At 41.9% G+C, this 16,725-nt stretch overlaps 1 protein-coding gene across 2 annotated transcripts in view; it reads left to right on the top strand.

Moving 5' to 3' along the window:
* Window positions 1-16,725, top strand: part of igsf9ba (immunoglobulin superfamily, member 9Ba) — a 69,124-nt gene that overhangs the window by 46,494 nt on the left and 5,905 nt on the right. For both annotated transcript variants that reach the window (XM_026191692.1, XM_026191693.1), the window contains exons 8-18: window positions 2,081-2,223; window positions 4,575-4,715; window positions 4,802-4,921; window positions 5,046-5,196; window positions 8,113-8,236; window positions 9,483-9,658; window positions 12,270-12,496; window positions 12,714-12,798; window positions 12,876-13,037; window positions 13,369-13,414; window positions 15,038-16,663. In XM_026191692.1, coding sequence (XP_026047477.1) covers window positions 2,081-2,223; window positions 4,575-4,715; window positions 4,802-4,921; window positions 5,046-5,196; window positions 8,113-8,236; window positions 9,483-9,658; window positions 12,270-12,496; window positions 12,714-12,798; window positions 12,876-13,037; window positions 13,369-13,414; window positions 15,038-16,663 — 3,001 coding nt within the window. The remainder of the gene's footprint in view (window positions 1-2,080; window positions 2,224-4,574; window positions 4,716-4,801; window positions 4,922-5,045; window positions 5,197-8,112; window positions 8,237-9,482; window positions 9,659-12,269; window positions 12,497-12,713; window positions 12,799-12,875; window positions 13,038-13,368; window positions 13,415-15,037; window positions 16,664-16,725) is intronic.

The raw sequence follows: 16,725 nt of genomic DNA, 5'->3' as shown, positions 1-16,725 counted from the left end.
TTCTTGAATTTCAAGGTCAGGTGTTGCAGAAAGGCAGCAGAGTTTTGATTTGACCATTTTCTCACTCTCATTGGAATTTAGGAATTGGATTATAATCTATTCCGGCTCCAGCCTCATTCCTGTGCACAAACATGGAGACAAACTCGTCCTCAGACTCAATTTTTCCAGCTCTCCTTTGATTGTGGCTGTGAGTGATGAGAGAAGAACCCCCACTCCCACACACATGACGTTTCATCATAAGTCCACTGTGCAGAGCTAATTTGCTCCCAAGTTGCTGCTGGTCATTGATTATTGTGCTACACTATGAGAGGGAGCTGGGGGATTCACAGCACTGCAGGCACTGACTTCATCACTAGCCTCACATACAGCAGGCGATAAACCAATGTCCTGATGGTCCATGTAAAACAAACTCCAGCTTTATGTATGAAGCAGCTGAGAATCACTCCCAGAAGAGAGGAAAAACACTCCTAACTCAAAGTAAAAAACTTCTTGGACTAGCAAAGCAGAAATTAAACGGTGGTGCAATAGTTTTCTGGATGTTTTCTGGATTTTATATGCGAAGCCAAGTATCTTCTGTAACTTAGCAAGTCTGTATGTGCAGAAATATGTCAAAATTTCACTCACTCGGCTTAAAAAAAGAAACGATAGTACTCGAGAAAATTTGCATTGAACACTAAAAAACCTTTTGGAGGCTGTAATGCTTCACCACATCCTGTGCACGCTGCTCACACACATGCATGTGCAGTGATTATGTTGAGAACTCTCTTGCTGGCTGCTGCCTAATCTTCTCTTCCACTAATTCCCCTTTCAGCACCTCTTTTATGTTCCTTACATGTCAGGAGATTTTTTTCTACTTCTCTGATTTTTCCCAGTCCTTGAAAATGCTCCGGAGATGTTTTAATTCATCTCTTAAACATGAACAGAAACAGCTATAAGTGAAGCATTTATGAAACAGCATCTTAATACTATTTGTTGTAGTTGATGTAGATTCATGGTTTGGGAGCAGACCTTAGCAGGTCTTAAAATGATTTAAGTGCAACCTCAGGTGAACACTTATAGATGACATATAAAGCAGTGTCATGATTTGTTTCGAAGAAACCAAACCAAATCATAGGTTTGCAGAATTGCATCTGAACTAACCACAAGACGTCTGGAGGAATGTCCTTTGCAAACCAATCGCAACAATTCAGCACAAATATTCGTCCTGACTGTCGGTGCAGCGAGGAAGGGCTGGTTTATTTTGCAGCCACAGGACCTGAGCACCTTGCACTGATTGCATCCACCACAAACTCCTCTTTATACCAAAGTATTCAAAGAGTCAAATGTGAGGCCGTCTGTCTGACAGCTAAAGCTGAAAAGGCTGAAATTGGGTCATGCTACAGGACAATGATCCCAAGCACAGCAGCAACCGAATGACTGAAAAAGAAAAGAATCGAGATGCTGCAACGGTCCAGTCAGAGTCCAAACCTCGACCTCATTAAAATGCTGTTGTGAGAACTTAAAGAGAGCCGAGCAAAAGCAAATACCCGCAAACCTCAATGACCTGAAGCAACGTTGTAAAGACGAGTGGACTGAAATTCCTCCACAGCGATGTGAGAGACCGATAAAGTCCTACAGAAAAGTTATTACTTCTACAAGCTGCTGAATCATGGGGCGCACTTGTTTTTTCACGCCTTGCGTCTCCATCCTGGCTTAGTTTATATAAAATAATGAATAGAATATGTGATGTGCTGTTGTTTATCTGCATGTAAATTATTTGAAATTTAAATGTTTTTGTCCTGATATATAAAACGAGTTGTGAAGATATTAGTTTTGCCAGAAATGCCACATGCTGCACTTTTAAAAATATGTTAATGCTGATTTTACCTGCCTCTGTTTATGTGTTCCTAAATTTGGCAGTGATAGGCATTAAGAAAATTGATAAGACGCTAACACTTCTAGCTGTGAGTCTTCCTAATCTGGGAAGCTTTATAAACATGTTTGATTTTTCTGTTAATCAAAACATGTTGAATCAAGCATTTTCAGAAATTAACAGTTATTTATAGTTTGTCGATTTATCACCCGACCCTTATTTGTCCAGACCCTGCCCGAGTGATCAACATGCCCCCGGTCATCTACGTCCCACGGAAACTGCCAGGCATCATCCGCTGCCCAGTGGATGCAAACCCACCTGTGACATCAGTGAAGTGGGAGAAAGATGGATACCCACTCCGAGTGGAGAAGGTGAGTCTGATCTGCTTTTTTGTCGAGATTCGTGGCAAAATAAGTCATAATTATCTTATCGGTTTAGCACAAGGGAGTCTTTGATTATGCTGAAAATTATATTTCTCAAATATTGTCCAGTAAAGATGACTTTTTTTTCCCCATTTTTATTGTAAAACCCATAAAAACAGATTTTACAGAAACTCAGAGAAGTATCATCTAGTCTAATATCTTATTAGGTTTGAGGAGTTATTACGTTGTTGGACTGCTGGACTGCTTTGAAGGTTGTGTTGAAGTGTTATATTTAACAGCCCTCTGTGGATTTTTTAAATTACGAATTGGTTTTCTTTTGGGAAACAAGCATTCAAAAAGACACAACTATTGCTTATGTTTCTTGCCAATAGTTAAGTGACTGTGAGCATTTAGTCACATACTGTACTTGTATACACATTTGGGGTCCATTAAACTACTGCTTTATACTTCTGCTTCCTCATATCTGACACATGAACTGTTACTTAAGAACTGCTCACTTTTCAGAACTGGAACATTCATTAAAACGTTGAAAGTTGATTCTGTTCATTGGGTTTGCCGTGTTTTCAGTGGGAGCAATGTTTCATCGCTCATCAAAGTGACTTTTTCTAGTCTCTTTGATGAGCGATGAAGCATTTCTCCCACTGAAAAGAGGCTGAAAAAGTCACTTGGATGAGTGATGAAAGACGTCTCCCAGTGAAAACACTGCATCCAACAAATTCAACTGTGCGAGATTTCCTTACGTGGATTATTGAGCATGCATCGAGACGTTCATAGAAGCAAAGAATAATATGAGACGTTATTGAAAAAGCAGATGTTGTTTGTATTTTGGGTCTAATTTAGGATCTCGCCATGTTTCCGATGTCTCTCATTTCCCTTTTTAAGGTTCACAAATGGTTTCCTTTGAGTAAGTTGTTGGAAGCCCAATGAGGCGAAAAGTACAAATATTTGTAGCAGATGTGTTCTTCTGTCTTGTGTTTCTCAACATTATCTCAGTACACGCTGACAAATCTAACAATAATAATAATAAAATTAGCAGCAGTATTAACAATCTACTAATGTCACTCACCGGGGCATTTTTGATTTGAACATTTTTGTACATTTGCTGATAATATTTCTGTAGTTTAGCTTAAATGGGATTTTTAGTTGCTAGTTTTTACTTACTTGCAGTGTCCCTTCACTGGCTACTTTATTGGTTACATCTTGGTATTACTGGTTTGAACCCCCTTCTGCCTTTTTAATCATTGCTCAAAGATTTTGGTCCATTTTGACCTGATAGCATCACACAGTGCACATACACACTGGACAGAGATCCCGTGACTGTTGAAGCCATTTGATTAGAACAAACTCCGTGTCACGTGAAAGAAACTAGCTTGTTATTATTTGAGCTTTGTGAGATGGTGCATTATCCCGCTGGTCATCATAATACAGGTCATAAAGGGATGGACAAGGTCAGCAGCAGTACTCAGCTAAGCCGTGGTATTTAAATGGTGCTCAGTTGCTATTAGGGGGCCAAAAATGTGCCAAGAAAACACCAAGTAGATCCACAGCATCTAAAATACTCAGTCCAGACTGTCTCAGACCAGCAAGCAAGCCACTTTCTAAGTCTCTTAGATTGTCATTCTTCTCCGTTTTCTGGTGCTTGTTTGGGACTTCAGCAGGTCATCACGACTATGACTACATGCCTAAACTGACCGGGTTGCTCCCATGTCATTGCCATATTAGTAGAACCCGACTGATATAAGATTGTTAAGATGATAGTGATGCCGATATTGGACAAACGTTGCAACAAAAACACTCATAACAAGGTTGAAGCTTGTTTTTTCCACCTTTTACTTTTTAAATTTTCATATATCGGCCATTATAAATGCAGATGCGAATTCATCGGCATATAGCTAGTATCGACCGATATATTCTCCACGCCAATATATCGGTCGGGCTCTGCTGAACAAGCTTGCTCTACTTGCTCAAACAAGCAGCTGAACAAGTGTAACTAATGAAGTGGCCAGTTGGTGCATAAATTAACAAGTAAAGATTTTTTTTTGCATACACAGTACAGCAGCTGCGTACATAAATGATTTTTTTATCATTTCAAAGTGCCACCTGGATATAGCATCTTTGTGCACAGAGCTCTCTATCTTTGCTCTGTTTTTCTTTTATCTAAAATGCTGCCAGTGTTGAGGGCAGGTCTGTATTAAATAAACATTAACTTCCATTCATCTGATTTAAAGAATCTTTGGGGATCTTTGTTTTCTCGTGCAGTTCAAAAACATTAAATGGGACCCTGAGAGTTCAGGAAAACCCCTAAAATCAAGCATTTCAGATGCCCCCTTGTCTTATAGTACCCCGGTTGGAGCCTGATGCCAGACGGAAGTATCCGGGTGGCGGAGGCCACAGAAGACTCCCTGGGCACCTACACCTGTGTGCCTTACAACGCCCTGGGTACCATGGGCATGTCCCCCCCTGCCACTTTGGTGCTAAAGGTAGATCACTGTTTAAGTTCTATATAGTCTCTCTTTTCTAACTTGTGCACACTTACTTGTAAGTGTTTATGATTTGATTTCTCAAGGATCCCCCTTACTTTAATGTGAGGCCTGGGGGGGAGTACCGTCAAGAGGCTGGGAGAGAGCTAGTAATCCCCTGTGCTGCTTCTGGAGACCCTGATATACCATCTATCACCTGGAGAAAGGTGCCAAACAGCTAAACACACGCCATCGAAATTCTCTTGAAAATATGTGCTTGTTTTCACCTATAACTTCTTGACATTTTTGCTGTGTTTAATTGTACCACTGTAATTTTCATGTCAATTGAAGGTGGGGAAGCCAAGCAGGAGTAAGCACAACATCCTACCCAGTGGCAGCTTACAGTTTGTGTCCCTCAGCAAAGAAGACCATGGAGAATGGGAGTGTGTAGCCACAAATGTGGTCACAAGCATCACTGCCAGCACGCGTATCCTAGTCATCGGTACAAACAGTCTGCACAGCGCTCTCAGCTTTCTCAGTTTCCTCAGCCACTGACCTTTCTTACTTATGTTGAGTTCACTTTGCTGTGGGATTTGCATGAAGAAGATGTCACCCTCATCCCTCAAACTCTTTGCCTTTACCCAATTTCCCTTTGGCCATCATTAAAATTTAATCTAATCTTATCTGCAGTGGCTTTATACAGTTAATTTAAAGCCTGAATGTGTAAGTACAATGTGCTGAAACACTGTCACTGCAGCCTTTGTCTGTCTAGTCATTGAACCAAGGGCATCTTTTTTACTCTTTGAATTGACTGACTGAAGTGTTGACAAAGGCAAACAGGGTTATTAAGTTTGAAACAGGCTGCTGAAAGCCTTCATGTGCATTGGTAGAGCCAGTCTTACATTGTGGATCTTCTTATTTTATTTGTATTCTGCGATCAAGTTGCAGCATTCAAACTGATCTCAACAATTTTACCTTTAAGTACCTTTTGTTGTATTCTTTGATCCAAATTGATTTCGCAACACTGACAATGCCTTTTACTTACTTAAGATGTCACAATTTCCTTATGTCTGGAATCCCAGCCATTTAAGTGGGCTGCATACTGTAGCTTCATCGATATATAACTAATATGGCAAATGAAGTTATGATGATTTGCAATTAAATTTCAGATTCTTGTCTAGACTTTGAAAACCTACTGTTGGTTAGAAGTTCAGTTTATCATAAATCAAATTCAAAAAGGTGAACTTACAGTTTCTTAGTTACAACTTATTGTCTTTCATTGAAAGTGAAATATTTCAAACTTTTTTTTTTGGTTTCATTTGTGTTGATTGCACCTTAATCTCAAATCTAGTATCATTTAATTTAAAATTTGAGCAGACACCATAAATACATCTCTCTCTAGTTCATGCACACAATCACAGTCACGAGGAAGACTGCTGACTATACAGATGATGATCATTCACAAGATCCTGTGTGTAATGAATAATATAATATATAAAAGTTTATATAGAAAATATCAAAACATAAAAGTTTACATTTTTAAATAAAATTATGAAATGAAATAATGATTGTTAAAAATTATTTTCTGCAGAGATAGATAGGAGGCACTGGGACAAAGATGGCCGCTCAGCTTTTCTAATGCTATCACCCCAATAAAAAAAAAAATGCTGTAAAAAATGTAAACAAAAACAATGCAATGATTCGTAAATCTGATAAAGGCCATATTTTATTCACAATATTACATTAAAAACACATTTAAATGTTTAAACTGAGAAAATGTACCATCTGAATAAAAAATGTATATTGACTTTGATGGCAGCGACATATCTTAAAACAGTTTAGCTGTTTTCCGCTGTGTAGCATCAGCCCTTCATTTAACAATGCTCCATAAACTTCCCAGCATTAAGGAGAGCAGCTGTTGAACGTTTTTGGGGAGGAATGTTGTCCCATTCTTGTCTGATATCGGATTCTAGCTGCTCAACAGTCCTGGGTCTTTTTTATCATATTAAAAATGTAATGATTTACTCATGAATATATGAAGTCATGCTGTTCTAATAGATGTAGTAATTGGTTTAGTTTTCTTTTACTGAAATATGCAAGACCTTCACTGGAAAAAGCAAATGTCCTTAAACCTGTGTGTGCAAGCTGATGGTTCATCTCCTCTTTAGTCTGAAAGATGCAATTCCCATGTTTTCTGACAAGAATTTCACATTTTAAGTCATCTGAGCAGTTTTCCACTTTGCCTCAGTTCATTTTAAATGAGCTTTGTCCCAAAGAAGACAGCGACATTTCTGCATCACGTTCACATGTGGATTCCTCTCTGAATGATAGAGCTCTTATCTGCATACATGGATGGTAATGTGCTCACAAAGAGTGATTTCTGAGCCCACACAGTGATTTCCATGACAGAATCATGCCTGTTTGTAATATACTGCTGTCTGATTGGGCATCCAATATAGATTTTTGGCCTTGCACACAGAGATTTCTCCAGATTCTCTGAGTTTATTGATGATATTATACTCTCTAAGATGCTCTTTTATACCCAACCATTAGCAACCTTCAAAACATGTCTAAGCTGTTTCCTAGCTATGTGTTGCCCCCATCTCAGCTCATCTCTTTTTTAGATGTATTGCTGCCATCAAATTCAAAACTAGCTAAAATGTTTAATAAAAAAGTTTTTAAAAAAATCAAAATATTAATGTAGTTTATCAAAGAAATGTTTAATATTTTTTAAAAACAGATGTGAGAGCTGTACAGGTAAATCATAAATTCTGTGAACTCTCCTCTGGTGAAAGCGAGCAGATCAGTAAGACTGACACCGTGGTCCATTGGCCTATTTTCCAAGGATTCATCACAGTGTTGCACAGCTGGCAACGTTCAGCTCGCCTCCATGTGACCAGCACTAAGCTGGCAGGTGTGGCAGGGTGGTGCAGACAGCTGTGCTCCTCCGACCACCCACAGGTCTCCCTTTTATCCCAGTGAGAACTAACTGGCTTCAGGCCACACTGCACAGCTGCTAGGCCTGTTTGGTGGGATGAGATGAGCTGCAGATAGCACTGCTGCACTTGAATTGCCTGACCTTACGCTGGTCACCACCTCAGCCAGCATCACATGATTTGCATAGAGCTGGCAGATGCATGACACAGCAACATTTGGAGGGTGAAAATAGCATAAATAGCATAAATAATTTGCGTCATTTACATTATTCGACTAAAACACAAATCATAGTAATTCAGGAACAGACAGTTGTATGTATAAAATGTCAAAACAGTATTAGTATTTACAGAATTTCTATAGCTTAATCACTGCAAGTGATATTAAGTGATGTGTGGGTGTAAGATGTTATATTATAAGTAAATTAGTATGTGTGCATTATGAATTTATTCCCACTCTGTCTCTGTCTCTGTAAATCACTCAGGCACCAGCCCACACGCTCCTGGCAATATCCATGTACTGCCCTTAACAACCTCTGCTAATGTGTCCTGGGAACCAGGTTATGATGGCGGCTTCGAACAGACATTCTCTGTGTGGTATGGTCCAGTGTGAGTACTCTCACTTTACTTTAAATCAATGCCAGCAGTCTGCATAGATGCAGAAACAGATGGTAGCTGGAGGTAGACGCGTACGTCCGGATTAGTCGGAGCTCTTCTTTGCAAATTCAGTCAGACGCTCACAGCGGGATTTTTTTGACTTGAGGTATTTAGTGTATATAGATATAGATGTGCATAATTCATGGTGTGCACTGAGAACTTAATGGAGTGTCACTGCAGGAACACCAGATGGCATCACAAAAATTTAGAATATTTTTCCCTGTGTGCAAATCATTTATCCTGGTGTATCAGGAAAGACATTTGTTGACTGTAAACATGAAGACAAGGACATCACAGACATGAATATGTGAGTCACAGTCTGCAGTTGTGCCTCTGTAAGCGATACTGTAATTACATACTGAGCACATTTTTTAATGTCGAGCAAAACACATTATGGCTGAGTGGAGTGCAGTATTGTGGACACAATGAATACAATAAAACACAATAAAATAGCTGTGACTTACACAAGACTTACATGATAGAGAAATACACAAAGTATGTATTAATGTATCTTTAATTAACATAATATTTATCTTTTTATGCACAAAGAGGACATTTATAGTTTTTTTTAGTCTAACAGGAAAAATATTAAGACTTTTTTGGAAAAGAGTCTAAGAAAAAAGGCAAATTTATGTTTATCTGATGTTCTTTACATTTTTATTTTAAAAATTTCCCCCAGTTTCCAAGACTCTGGAAATCCAAATATTATGTATCTCACACTATTATAAAAAGGAAAAAATTCAGGTTTCCAGTTTATATTTAGGTTTTCCTTAAAACGATGCATATCAGGAACTGTTCTGTGCATTATTAGATTAAATTCTCATTTTTTGACTGAACTAGACCAGGCATATATATTTATGGAATAGGAAAAGTTGCTTACACCTCATGGGGCTGATGATGTGAACTGTTTCAGCTGCTCTCCACTTCTCTGGCAGGCTGTTCTAACAGCTCAGAGCTTGAAATTAAAGGCTGCCTCTCCCAAAGTTTTTCTCCTACGCGTTACAGTGTTTCAAAGAGTCGAGCCTGGAGGTTTCATAAATCGTAAGCATGTTAGATTGATCCGAGTCTCTAAAACGTTATGAAAGTTACTCTGTTTGGTGCGTCGCCTTTAAATTAGATGCAGCTTGTCATGTGACTGTTTATAGTTAATTAATCATTATAGATTTTCTCTTTGTCTGCTTTATTTCTCTGTCCGTAGGTCAAAGAAAATAGACTTCGGTCCTCATGACTGGCATTCGATGCCAGTTTCTGGTGCTCAGACCTGGTTGGTGGTGCCAGGGCTGGAGGCTGGGACAGAGTACCAGTTCAGTGTGTTGGCTCAAAACAAACTGGGCACGGGCCCATTCAGTGAAGTTGTGACAGTCACCACTGCAGGTGGGTACTGCTAATCAAAGGATGTTCCAGCCATGTTTGCTGCTTTTTGACTTCAGAATCAACCCGCTGAGTTGCACTGAGACACTATTTCTAATTTTAGACTATAACCAGACACAGTGTGGAATATACTGCCCTCTAGTGATGGTTAAACTCATCCTGTCCTATGCTTAGTTTTATTGTTTAAATGTGAATGCTGTATTCAGATTTCCAGATGAGATACAGTCCAATGTGATTTTGTATGTTTGTATGTGCTCATCTCCATCACCTTCAAAAGCTCAGAGCAACAAATTAAATGAAGAAATGCAGCCACAGTGGCTGTGTAGGTTTATTTAAGCCCTACTTTACAGTTCTTAAGCTTACTTTATTATGTAATGCAGGCTACCTTGTTGGTAGAGGTTGTTGGACATGATGACTGCCCACTAATCTGCATTTTAGTTACTTTTAATGTTATATTAGAAACACTCTGCAGTACAAAATGCAATAATTACTTAGTGAGACTCTTTGTATGTTTTATTGTAGAAATGAAATGTATATTGAACCCGTAAGTTTATCCGTATCATCTAATTCAGAAATAATGGAAGTTACAAGAAAGATAGAGACACACTTGTGTTGTTTACATTTAAACTGTTAACAAATTGGTGTCACAAAGTTTTTTAGGAAGATTTCCAGACTGTAATAGTCATTACAGTCTGGAAACAGCTAATATGGATGTTAATTAATAATGTTAAACATGAGATCCTTCAGACACTTTGAATGGCCAGACAGGAAATGGAAGAAAAGCCGCAGGTGGTAAAGCCTTTGATAGATGTCAGCCAGAGGCATTTTTGATCTTGTGTAATAAATGTTTGCCTAAGGAGCAGCCTGCTTGTGAATTCAGCTACATGGGGCTAGTTTGAAGAGGATCTTGACTTGAAATATAGTGTTTTTGCTTTGTTTTGTTGTGTTTTTCAATATTACCTTATTAAGTGATCAGTTTCTAAGCAGTAAAGTGTTAAATTATAACAAGACTACAGTATTACTCTAAGGGAATTGTTTCTATTTATTCGTTTAAGCCAGCGGTCTGCAACATTAACACCCAAAGAGCCATTGGGATTTGGTTTCCAAGCAAAAGAAAACACTGGGAGCCACAAATGCTTTTTGAAATCTAAAATGAAGATAACACTGTATATATTGTTTTTTACCTTTATGCTTTGTGTGTACAACTAAGGTGTGTTGCTTATGAAATCCATGAAGTGCTACAGAGAAAATTACATTTTATTTATGTTATTAACACATTTTGAACTCTTAAAGAAATATAACAAAAGGAGAGACACCCAGCTGAACTAAAAGGATCCATGTAGCAAACAAAAACTGTTATATCGCCTTTGGGCTTTTGGAGCCTTGACCTGACTTTTAAAAAATATTTGGAAAAAAAGCACTATGCTGCTGAAAAATGAAAAATAGATATTTGCAAAATTCTGCCTAAATATGTATTTTACCTGGTTAATGTGTGTGGCGGGGCGTGGTCTGCAGCGCCGCTGCAGGGGAGGCGCCTTAACATCTGTGCTCTCTCTGCTGTTGTGTTGGTGTGTGTCGGGCTGTGAGCTGCAAAGCTACAGCCGGCTGTATGCGTACAGCAACCGTGTGTGAAAAGTGGTCAATAAAGAGATGCTAAAGAGCGTGTTCATGGAAACATCGTCGGGTCTGCCGTAGTATGTTTACAATGGGACTTCTGCTTCTGTGCAAATCGGGGCTTTACAAAGTCACTTTCATCTTTACGCAGGACTGTAAGCTGTCATCTGTGAGGCGTGAGCGGTGTTTGTTTTTAACATAGTTCACGGAGGAGAATAGCTGCTGACATAATGTGGATCCAAAGAGCCATAATTGGCCTACCTGGGGTTGAAAGTCTCGATAAATGCACGGCGTTTCGGCGGGTACACCGGCTTCAGCGAGTGTGACGCTTATTTTGAGCGATGAAAAAATAATAGAACGTAATTTTATTTTTATATTTCAATATCACAATAATCTTCCAATTTAGAACTACAAGTTAAAAAAGAACTAACATAAATAAAATACACTTCAGCTAAATACTTCTAATTTATTTTCACATTATGTGCACATACCCCTGGGTATGTGCACATAATGCCCATTGGATAATCCGGCCCAGATGGTGGGGGTACTTTTTGCCTCGTGAGCCCTGATTCGGCCTCACATTGCCAACTGTTTTCCTTCATTTAGCAAATGTTAAATGAGGTCTGCAAAGTTCTGACCTAATTCACACTCTCAGATGGAAACCAGTAGGCTTCTGCTGTTTAATACATTTCTCCACGACCTATAATGAAATATTTTGAGTTAACCAATCAGCTTTGATTAACCTAAGAAATGTAAGAAAAGTCAATGCTCTTTGTGTTGCTATTTCTGATTTCTTGGTAATCGTTACATCCAAAGTGTACTCTGATGCTCCATTGATGGAGGTCCCTGAATGGAGCCCATCCAGAGTTTTTATCTGGACCCTATCTAACTCTTTAAAAAAAAAAATGCGATCGCACGAGCAACACCCTGTAACTTTTTTTGTTTGTTTGATTTTTTTCCCCCATTGAATACATTTTCATAATGCATGGTTGGTTCACAGGCTCTCCTCTGGGTACCCCAGAACCACTGGTGCTTCTTACTCCACCACGGTGCCTCACAGCCAATCGCACGCAGCACGGTGTCCTCCTCACGTGGCTCCCTCCAGCCAACCACTCCTCGCCCATCGACCGTTATATCATGGAGTTTCGCCTTGGGGAGAGGTGGGAGGTTCTGGATGACTTAATCCCTTCAACTGAGACCGAGCTCATAGCCAGAGACCTTGTTCAGGTCAGTATATGGAAATTTAGCTGTGTAACGTTGAATCCTAAGGAGTAGAAAAGTAGTACTTTTTTGTCAATCCAATTAAGGAAAAGTACCTCCTCTTTGGTATGCAAACAGTTATAAATAAGAAGCTGCTTTCAATATATCATGTGCAGCAAGACAATGCCTTATAGTCTGAGCACAATACCCTGCATTGCAGCGCATCTCTGCATCTCTCTGACAGGAGTCCTGGTATGAATTTCGAGTAATGGCCGTTATGGATGACCTGATCAGCGAGAGCAGCAATGTTGTGGGAGTTTCTAGCACAGGTGAGTGTCTTTGTGCTCGGCCCTTATGAATAATCTATTTTTAAGTTGTTACTCCATATCTCCTTTTATGCTCTCAGATCCCTTCCCTGCTCCAGAGTTGCCCGATGAGGGTTTGGCGCGACCTGTGGTGGCAGGAGTCGTGGCAACTATCTGTTTTCTGGCAGCGGCGGTACTGTTCAGCACTCTAGCAGCTTGCTTTGTCAACAAGCAACACCGTCGCAAACTCAAGCGCAAACCAGGTTAGTCTCCTCTTTCACTTAAATTTACATAGATTAGGTAAAAGTTCATGTTTGACCATGGATGGGTTTATCAATGGGCTCAGAGGCACAAAGAAAAACACAAAGCAAGCACAAAGAGATAAAAAATGACAACAAAGAGTAGCTAAGAAGTAAATTGTTTGCAGTTGTTTTTGGTCTTTTTCAGTCTGTCTTGCTTTTTGTTTTGCTGGGCGGGGGTCCTTTATCGTCTGCGCCCAGAAGCTCATTGTCTCATAATTCATCCCTGTGACTGACTTTTACCTGTGGTGTTCATTAGAGAAAATCCTAAACTTAAATGTGTTTGTCCTCTCAGATCCTCCCTTGTCGGTGACACACTTCAGGAAAAGCATTGAGTCGCCGTAAGTAAAGCTACCCCAGAGCCTCTCCTGTCTGCTAGAGGTCGCCACTACTGTTCGTCCTCTCTTACACCTGTTATAACTATCTGTACCCTTGCATGCTGTGACAAGTCATACACGTTAACATTAAATAACACTCAGTTCTGACCTGTCACCTGAAAATACCTTTTGGAGCCTACTGGGAAGAATTGATTTTTACCCTCAGCATGTTTTCTCCAGTGCTTTTAAACAACAAGTCAGTATCTAACATGGTATATCTGAGGAAAGTCTTGAAAATGAGCCAAAAAAAAACCCCATTGATGACATGATTGGGCTTCTTGGTAGGTGTAAAAGAACATGAACAGTAGCAACCTCTAGCGGATCACGGGAAAAATTAAGGAGAGTTCAAAGCAGCAAAGTCTGCATTTTAAGCACATTACCCAGAGTGCTCAAGCTGCAGTATGTGTATTGATTTTTGATCCATCTGTATTCTTTAACACTGTCTGCTTTCTGCATGATTCTCAGTGTTTAATGATGCTGTTTCTTTGTACAGTATCAGCTACACGTGTGTACCTGTCTGTCTGTATATCTTGTGTACATGTATGACTGCATTTCAATCTCAAAAGAAGCTCCTTTCTGACTCTAATCTGTGTAAATCCCATTGCAGAGTAAATGTATGTTTGCTTGTGACTTTAAAACCTAAAACATCAGTATCAGATTACTTCTTTCTATTTTTTCATGAAATGGTCCAGGCTGCTCAGGGAGTTTACACTTAGTCCTTCCAGCAAGTAGCATAGTTAAAGATGAACCAGGCCCGTGTCGTTTGTTTCCCATCGCAGGCCTCCTCTCACCCCCTTGCCAGGGGTAGAGCCCTGCTGGGACGAGCCTGCCAGGAGCAGTTTCTTGCCCCCGCCGGCCAGCCCCCTGTGAGTGCCTGCCTGCACCAAAATACAGAGTGTGCTGCACTGCACTGGCTTGGCTGCATGGTTAATGCATTGCATAGAAATGATTAGCTCACAGTGATTATTTGTAGTTGTAGGGGTGCCTACTATTTGCATGCACAGACTTCCATGCACCATACAGGGATTAAATTGCACTAGCTCAGCTGCATGTACAGTACAGTACTGTGTATATGCACTCACATTCTAATTGATGTCTACCCGATGCATTCAGTGACCCAGTACAGTAAGTGTCGAGTATGCTGCTCCTGGTGTGGGCAAATGAGGCCTGGTTAGATGTCATCTGCTTTCCACACATCACCATTTGGTGCAGCATATGGAAATTGGTCTCACGTCTGCTCAAGAAGATGTAGACTCAGTAGATCTGTGATACGGTTGTCATGGTTGCGTTGTTGGCTTTTCTCTCATCCCGTCACTCTTTGGTTCATTAGCTGCAGCCCCTATCAGGAGTCTGCTGCCGCCATAAACTGGCCATTATACCGTAATGAAGTTCATTATGGCTGCCTTGATCGAGCGCTTTGGCTTTCTACTGTGTCATCTGTTTACAAACCGCAATCATATCAGTTTATTTCAAGTATCAGAGATTTTTGGGGATTTGTTTTAAAATACTCCTACCACTATCCGCTTCATCTGTTATGTGTTAAATTAAGCCAGCGTTCTGTGTCTGCATTTTTATTTTTTTTATCAGGTTATCATCGGGGAAGATAAGTCCAGAGAGCTCCCCTCCATCTCGGCCCCGTTCTCTTTCGTCGGAGGGTTCCCACGGTCCGGGCCTGTATGTCAGGAAGCTCCCGAGTCCTCAGAGAGAAAAAGAAAAAGAGCTCTCCTTCTACAAGAAAACCAAGCGTGCCATAGCCAGCAAGAAATACAGTGTGTCCAAACATGAGGCAGAGGTCACCACGCCTATTGAGCTGATAAGCCGTGGCCCCGATGGCCGTTTCGTCATGGAGACCAGCCCACCTCCCCGCCGCATCCAGGGCTTCCCCTTCGCAGAGGAGTCTGACATGTACCCTGAGTTCCGGCAGTCCGATGAGGAGAATGATTTTGACCCAGGGCCTCTGCCGCCCATCATGCCCACGCTGCGGCCCCAGCTCTCCCCAACGTCCTCGAGCCTGGAGTCAACGCAGCCCCCCACCTACAGCCCCCGCCTACACAGGCCCATGGAAGGTATGAGCTTTGCAGAGGGCAGTGCACTTCACGCCTCAGGGCAGGCCCCGGCCTCCCGCTACAGGGGCTTTCCCCAAGGCCCATTCTATGGGTATCTAGGCAGCCGCGCTGAATCAGGGATTCCACCACCATTCTACATGCCTGACATCAGCCCACGTAGCTCCGCTCTATCCTCACCCCCAGGCACCGCCGAGGGGCCCTTTGGTTACCCCTCCATCCCCGAGGAGAGTGGAGAGATGGAGCACCATCAGTACACTGCCTCTGGCCATTCTCTGTCTCACACACACAGCCCTCCTTCTCGCTCACCTGAAAGCTGGCAGCCTCATGAGTTACCCTTCCTGGGTCTAGAAGGTCCACGGTTCATATATCCACCTCACCATCCGTTACATCACCCCCAGGACCTCCCTGACCCACCCCCATATCCTCCTCACTCTCTCCCTCCCAGTCGCCTGCACCTCCCACACCTAAAGGATCCAATAAGCCCCGGACTCCTGCAGCTGGAGGTTCCTGTGGCTCCCCCAGGCAGAGACAGGCCCCCAGGGCCTCCGGTTAGGCGTTTAGCTATGCAACAGGCCCAGAGTCTCGGCCAGCTCAGACACACGGCCCACGGTGTGGGTGTACCAGTGTTGCCTTACCCTGACCCGGCAGTCCGTGCAGGGAGCCCAAGCACAGCCCCCAGTAGTAGCCCTCAGTCCTGGCTCAGCCCGAGGGCGGGGCGCCGGGCAGACCCCAGCCTACCCCCACTAGTACTCCAACCCTCCCGCCTCTCTCCACTCTCCCAGAGCCCACTTAGCACCCAGCCGGGTTCCCCAGATATTCTTGTAAGGCCTCCTCCGCGCCCCAGCATCCTCCGCACCTCTCGGTCTCTGGAGATGCCTGAGATCACCCTGCAGCCCTCGGCTACTGTCAGTTTCTCTCGGAGGTCCTCCCTGACCGCCTCTCCTACTCAGAGCCAGGGCGCCAAGCAACCCAGCCCCAGTTACCACGCCCACATGTCCTATGCCTCCACTGCAGCCAGTTACCCCTCCCAATCCCCCTCTCCCCCTCCGGAGGGCAGGGATGTTTTCGGGCAGAGGCCATCCCAGAGAAGGACAGAGGAGGAGATGCTACCCTCAGAGCCCTCCCAGCTCCAGATATCAGCCTCAGGGTAGGTGATCCATTGCAGTAGAGAATAGTCACACATTTTTTAAGGAGGAGACTTTTCGTCTG

The sequence above is a fragment of the Astatotilapia calliptera genome, chromosome 14 (assembly GCF_900246225.1).
Source record: "Astatotilapia calliptera chromosome 14, fAstCal1.2, whole genome shotgun sequence".
In the NCBI taxonomy this organism is placed as follows: Eukaryota; Metazoa; Chordata; class Actinopteri; order Cichliformes; family Cichlidae; genus Astatotilapia; species Astatotilapia calliptera.
Note: the sequence above shows the minus strand (reverse complement) of the source record. Positions and strands in the feature narration are given on the sequence as shown.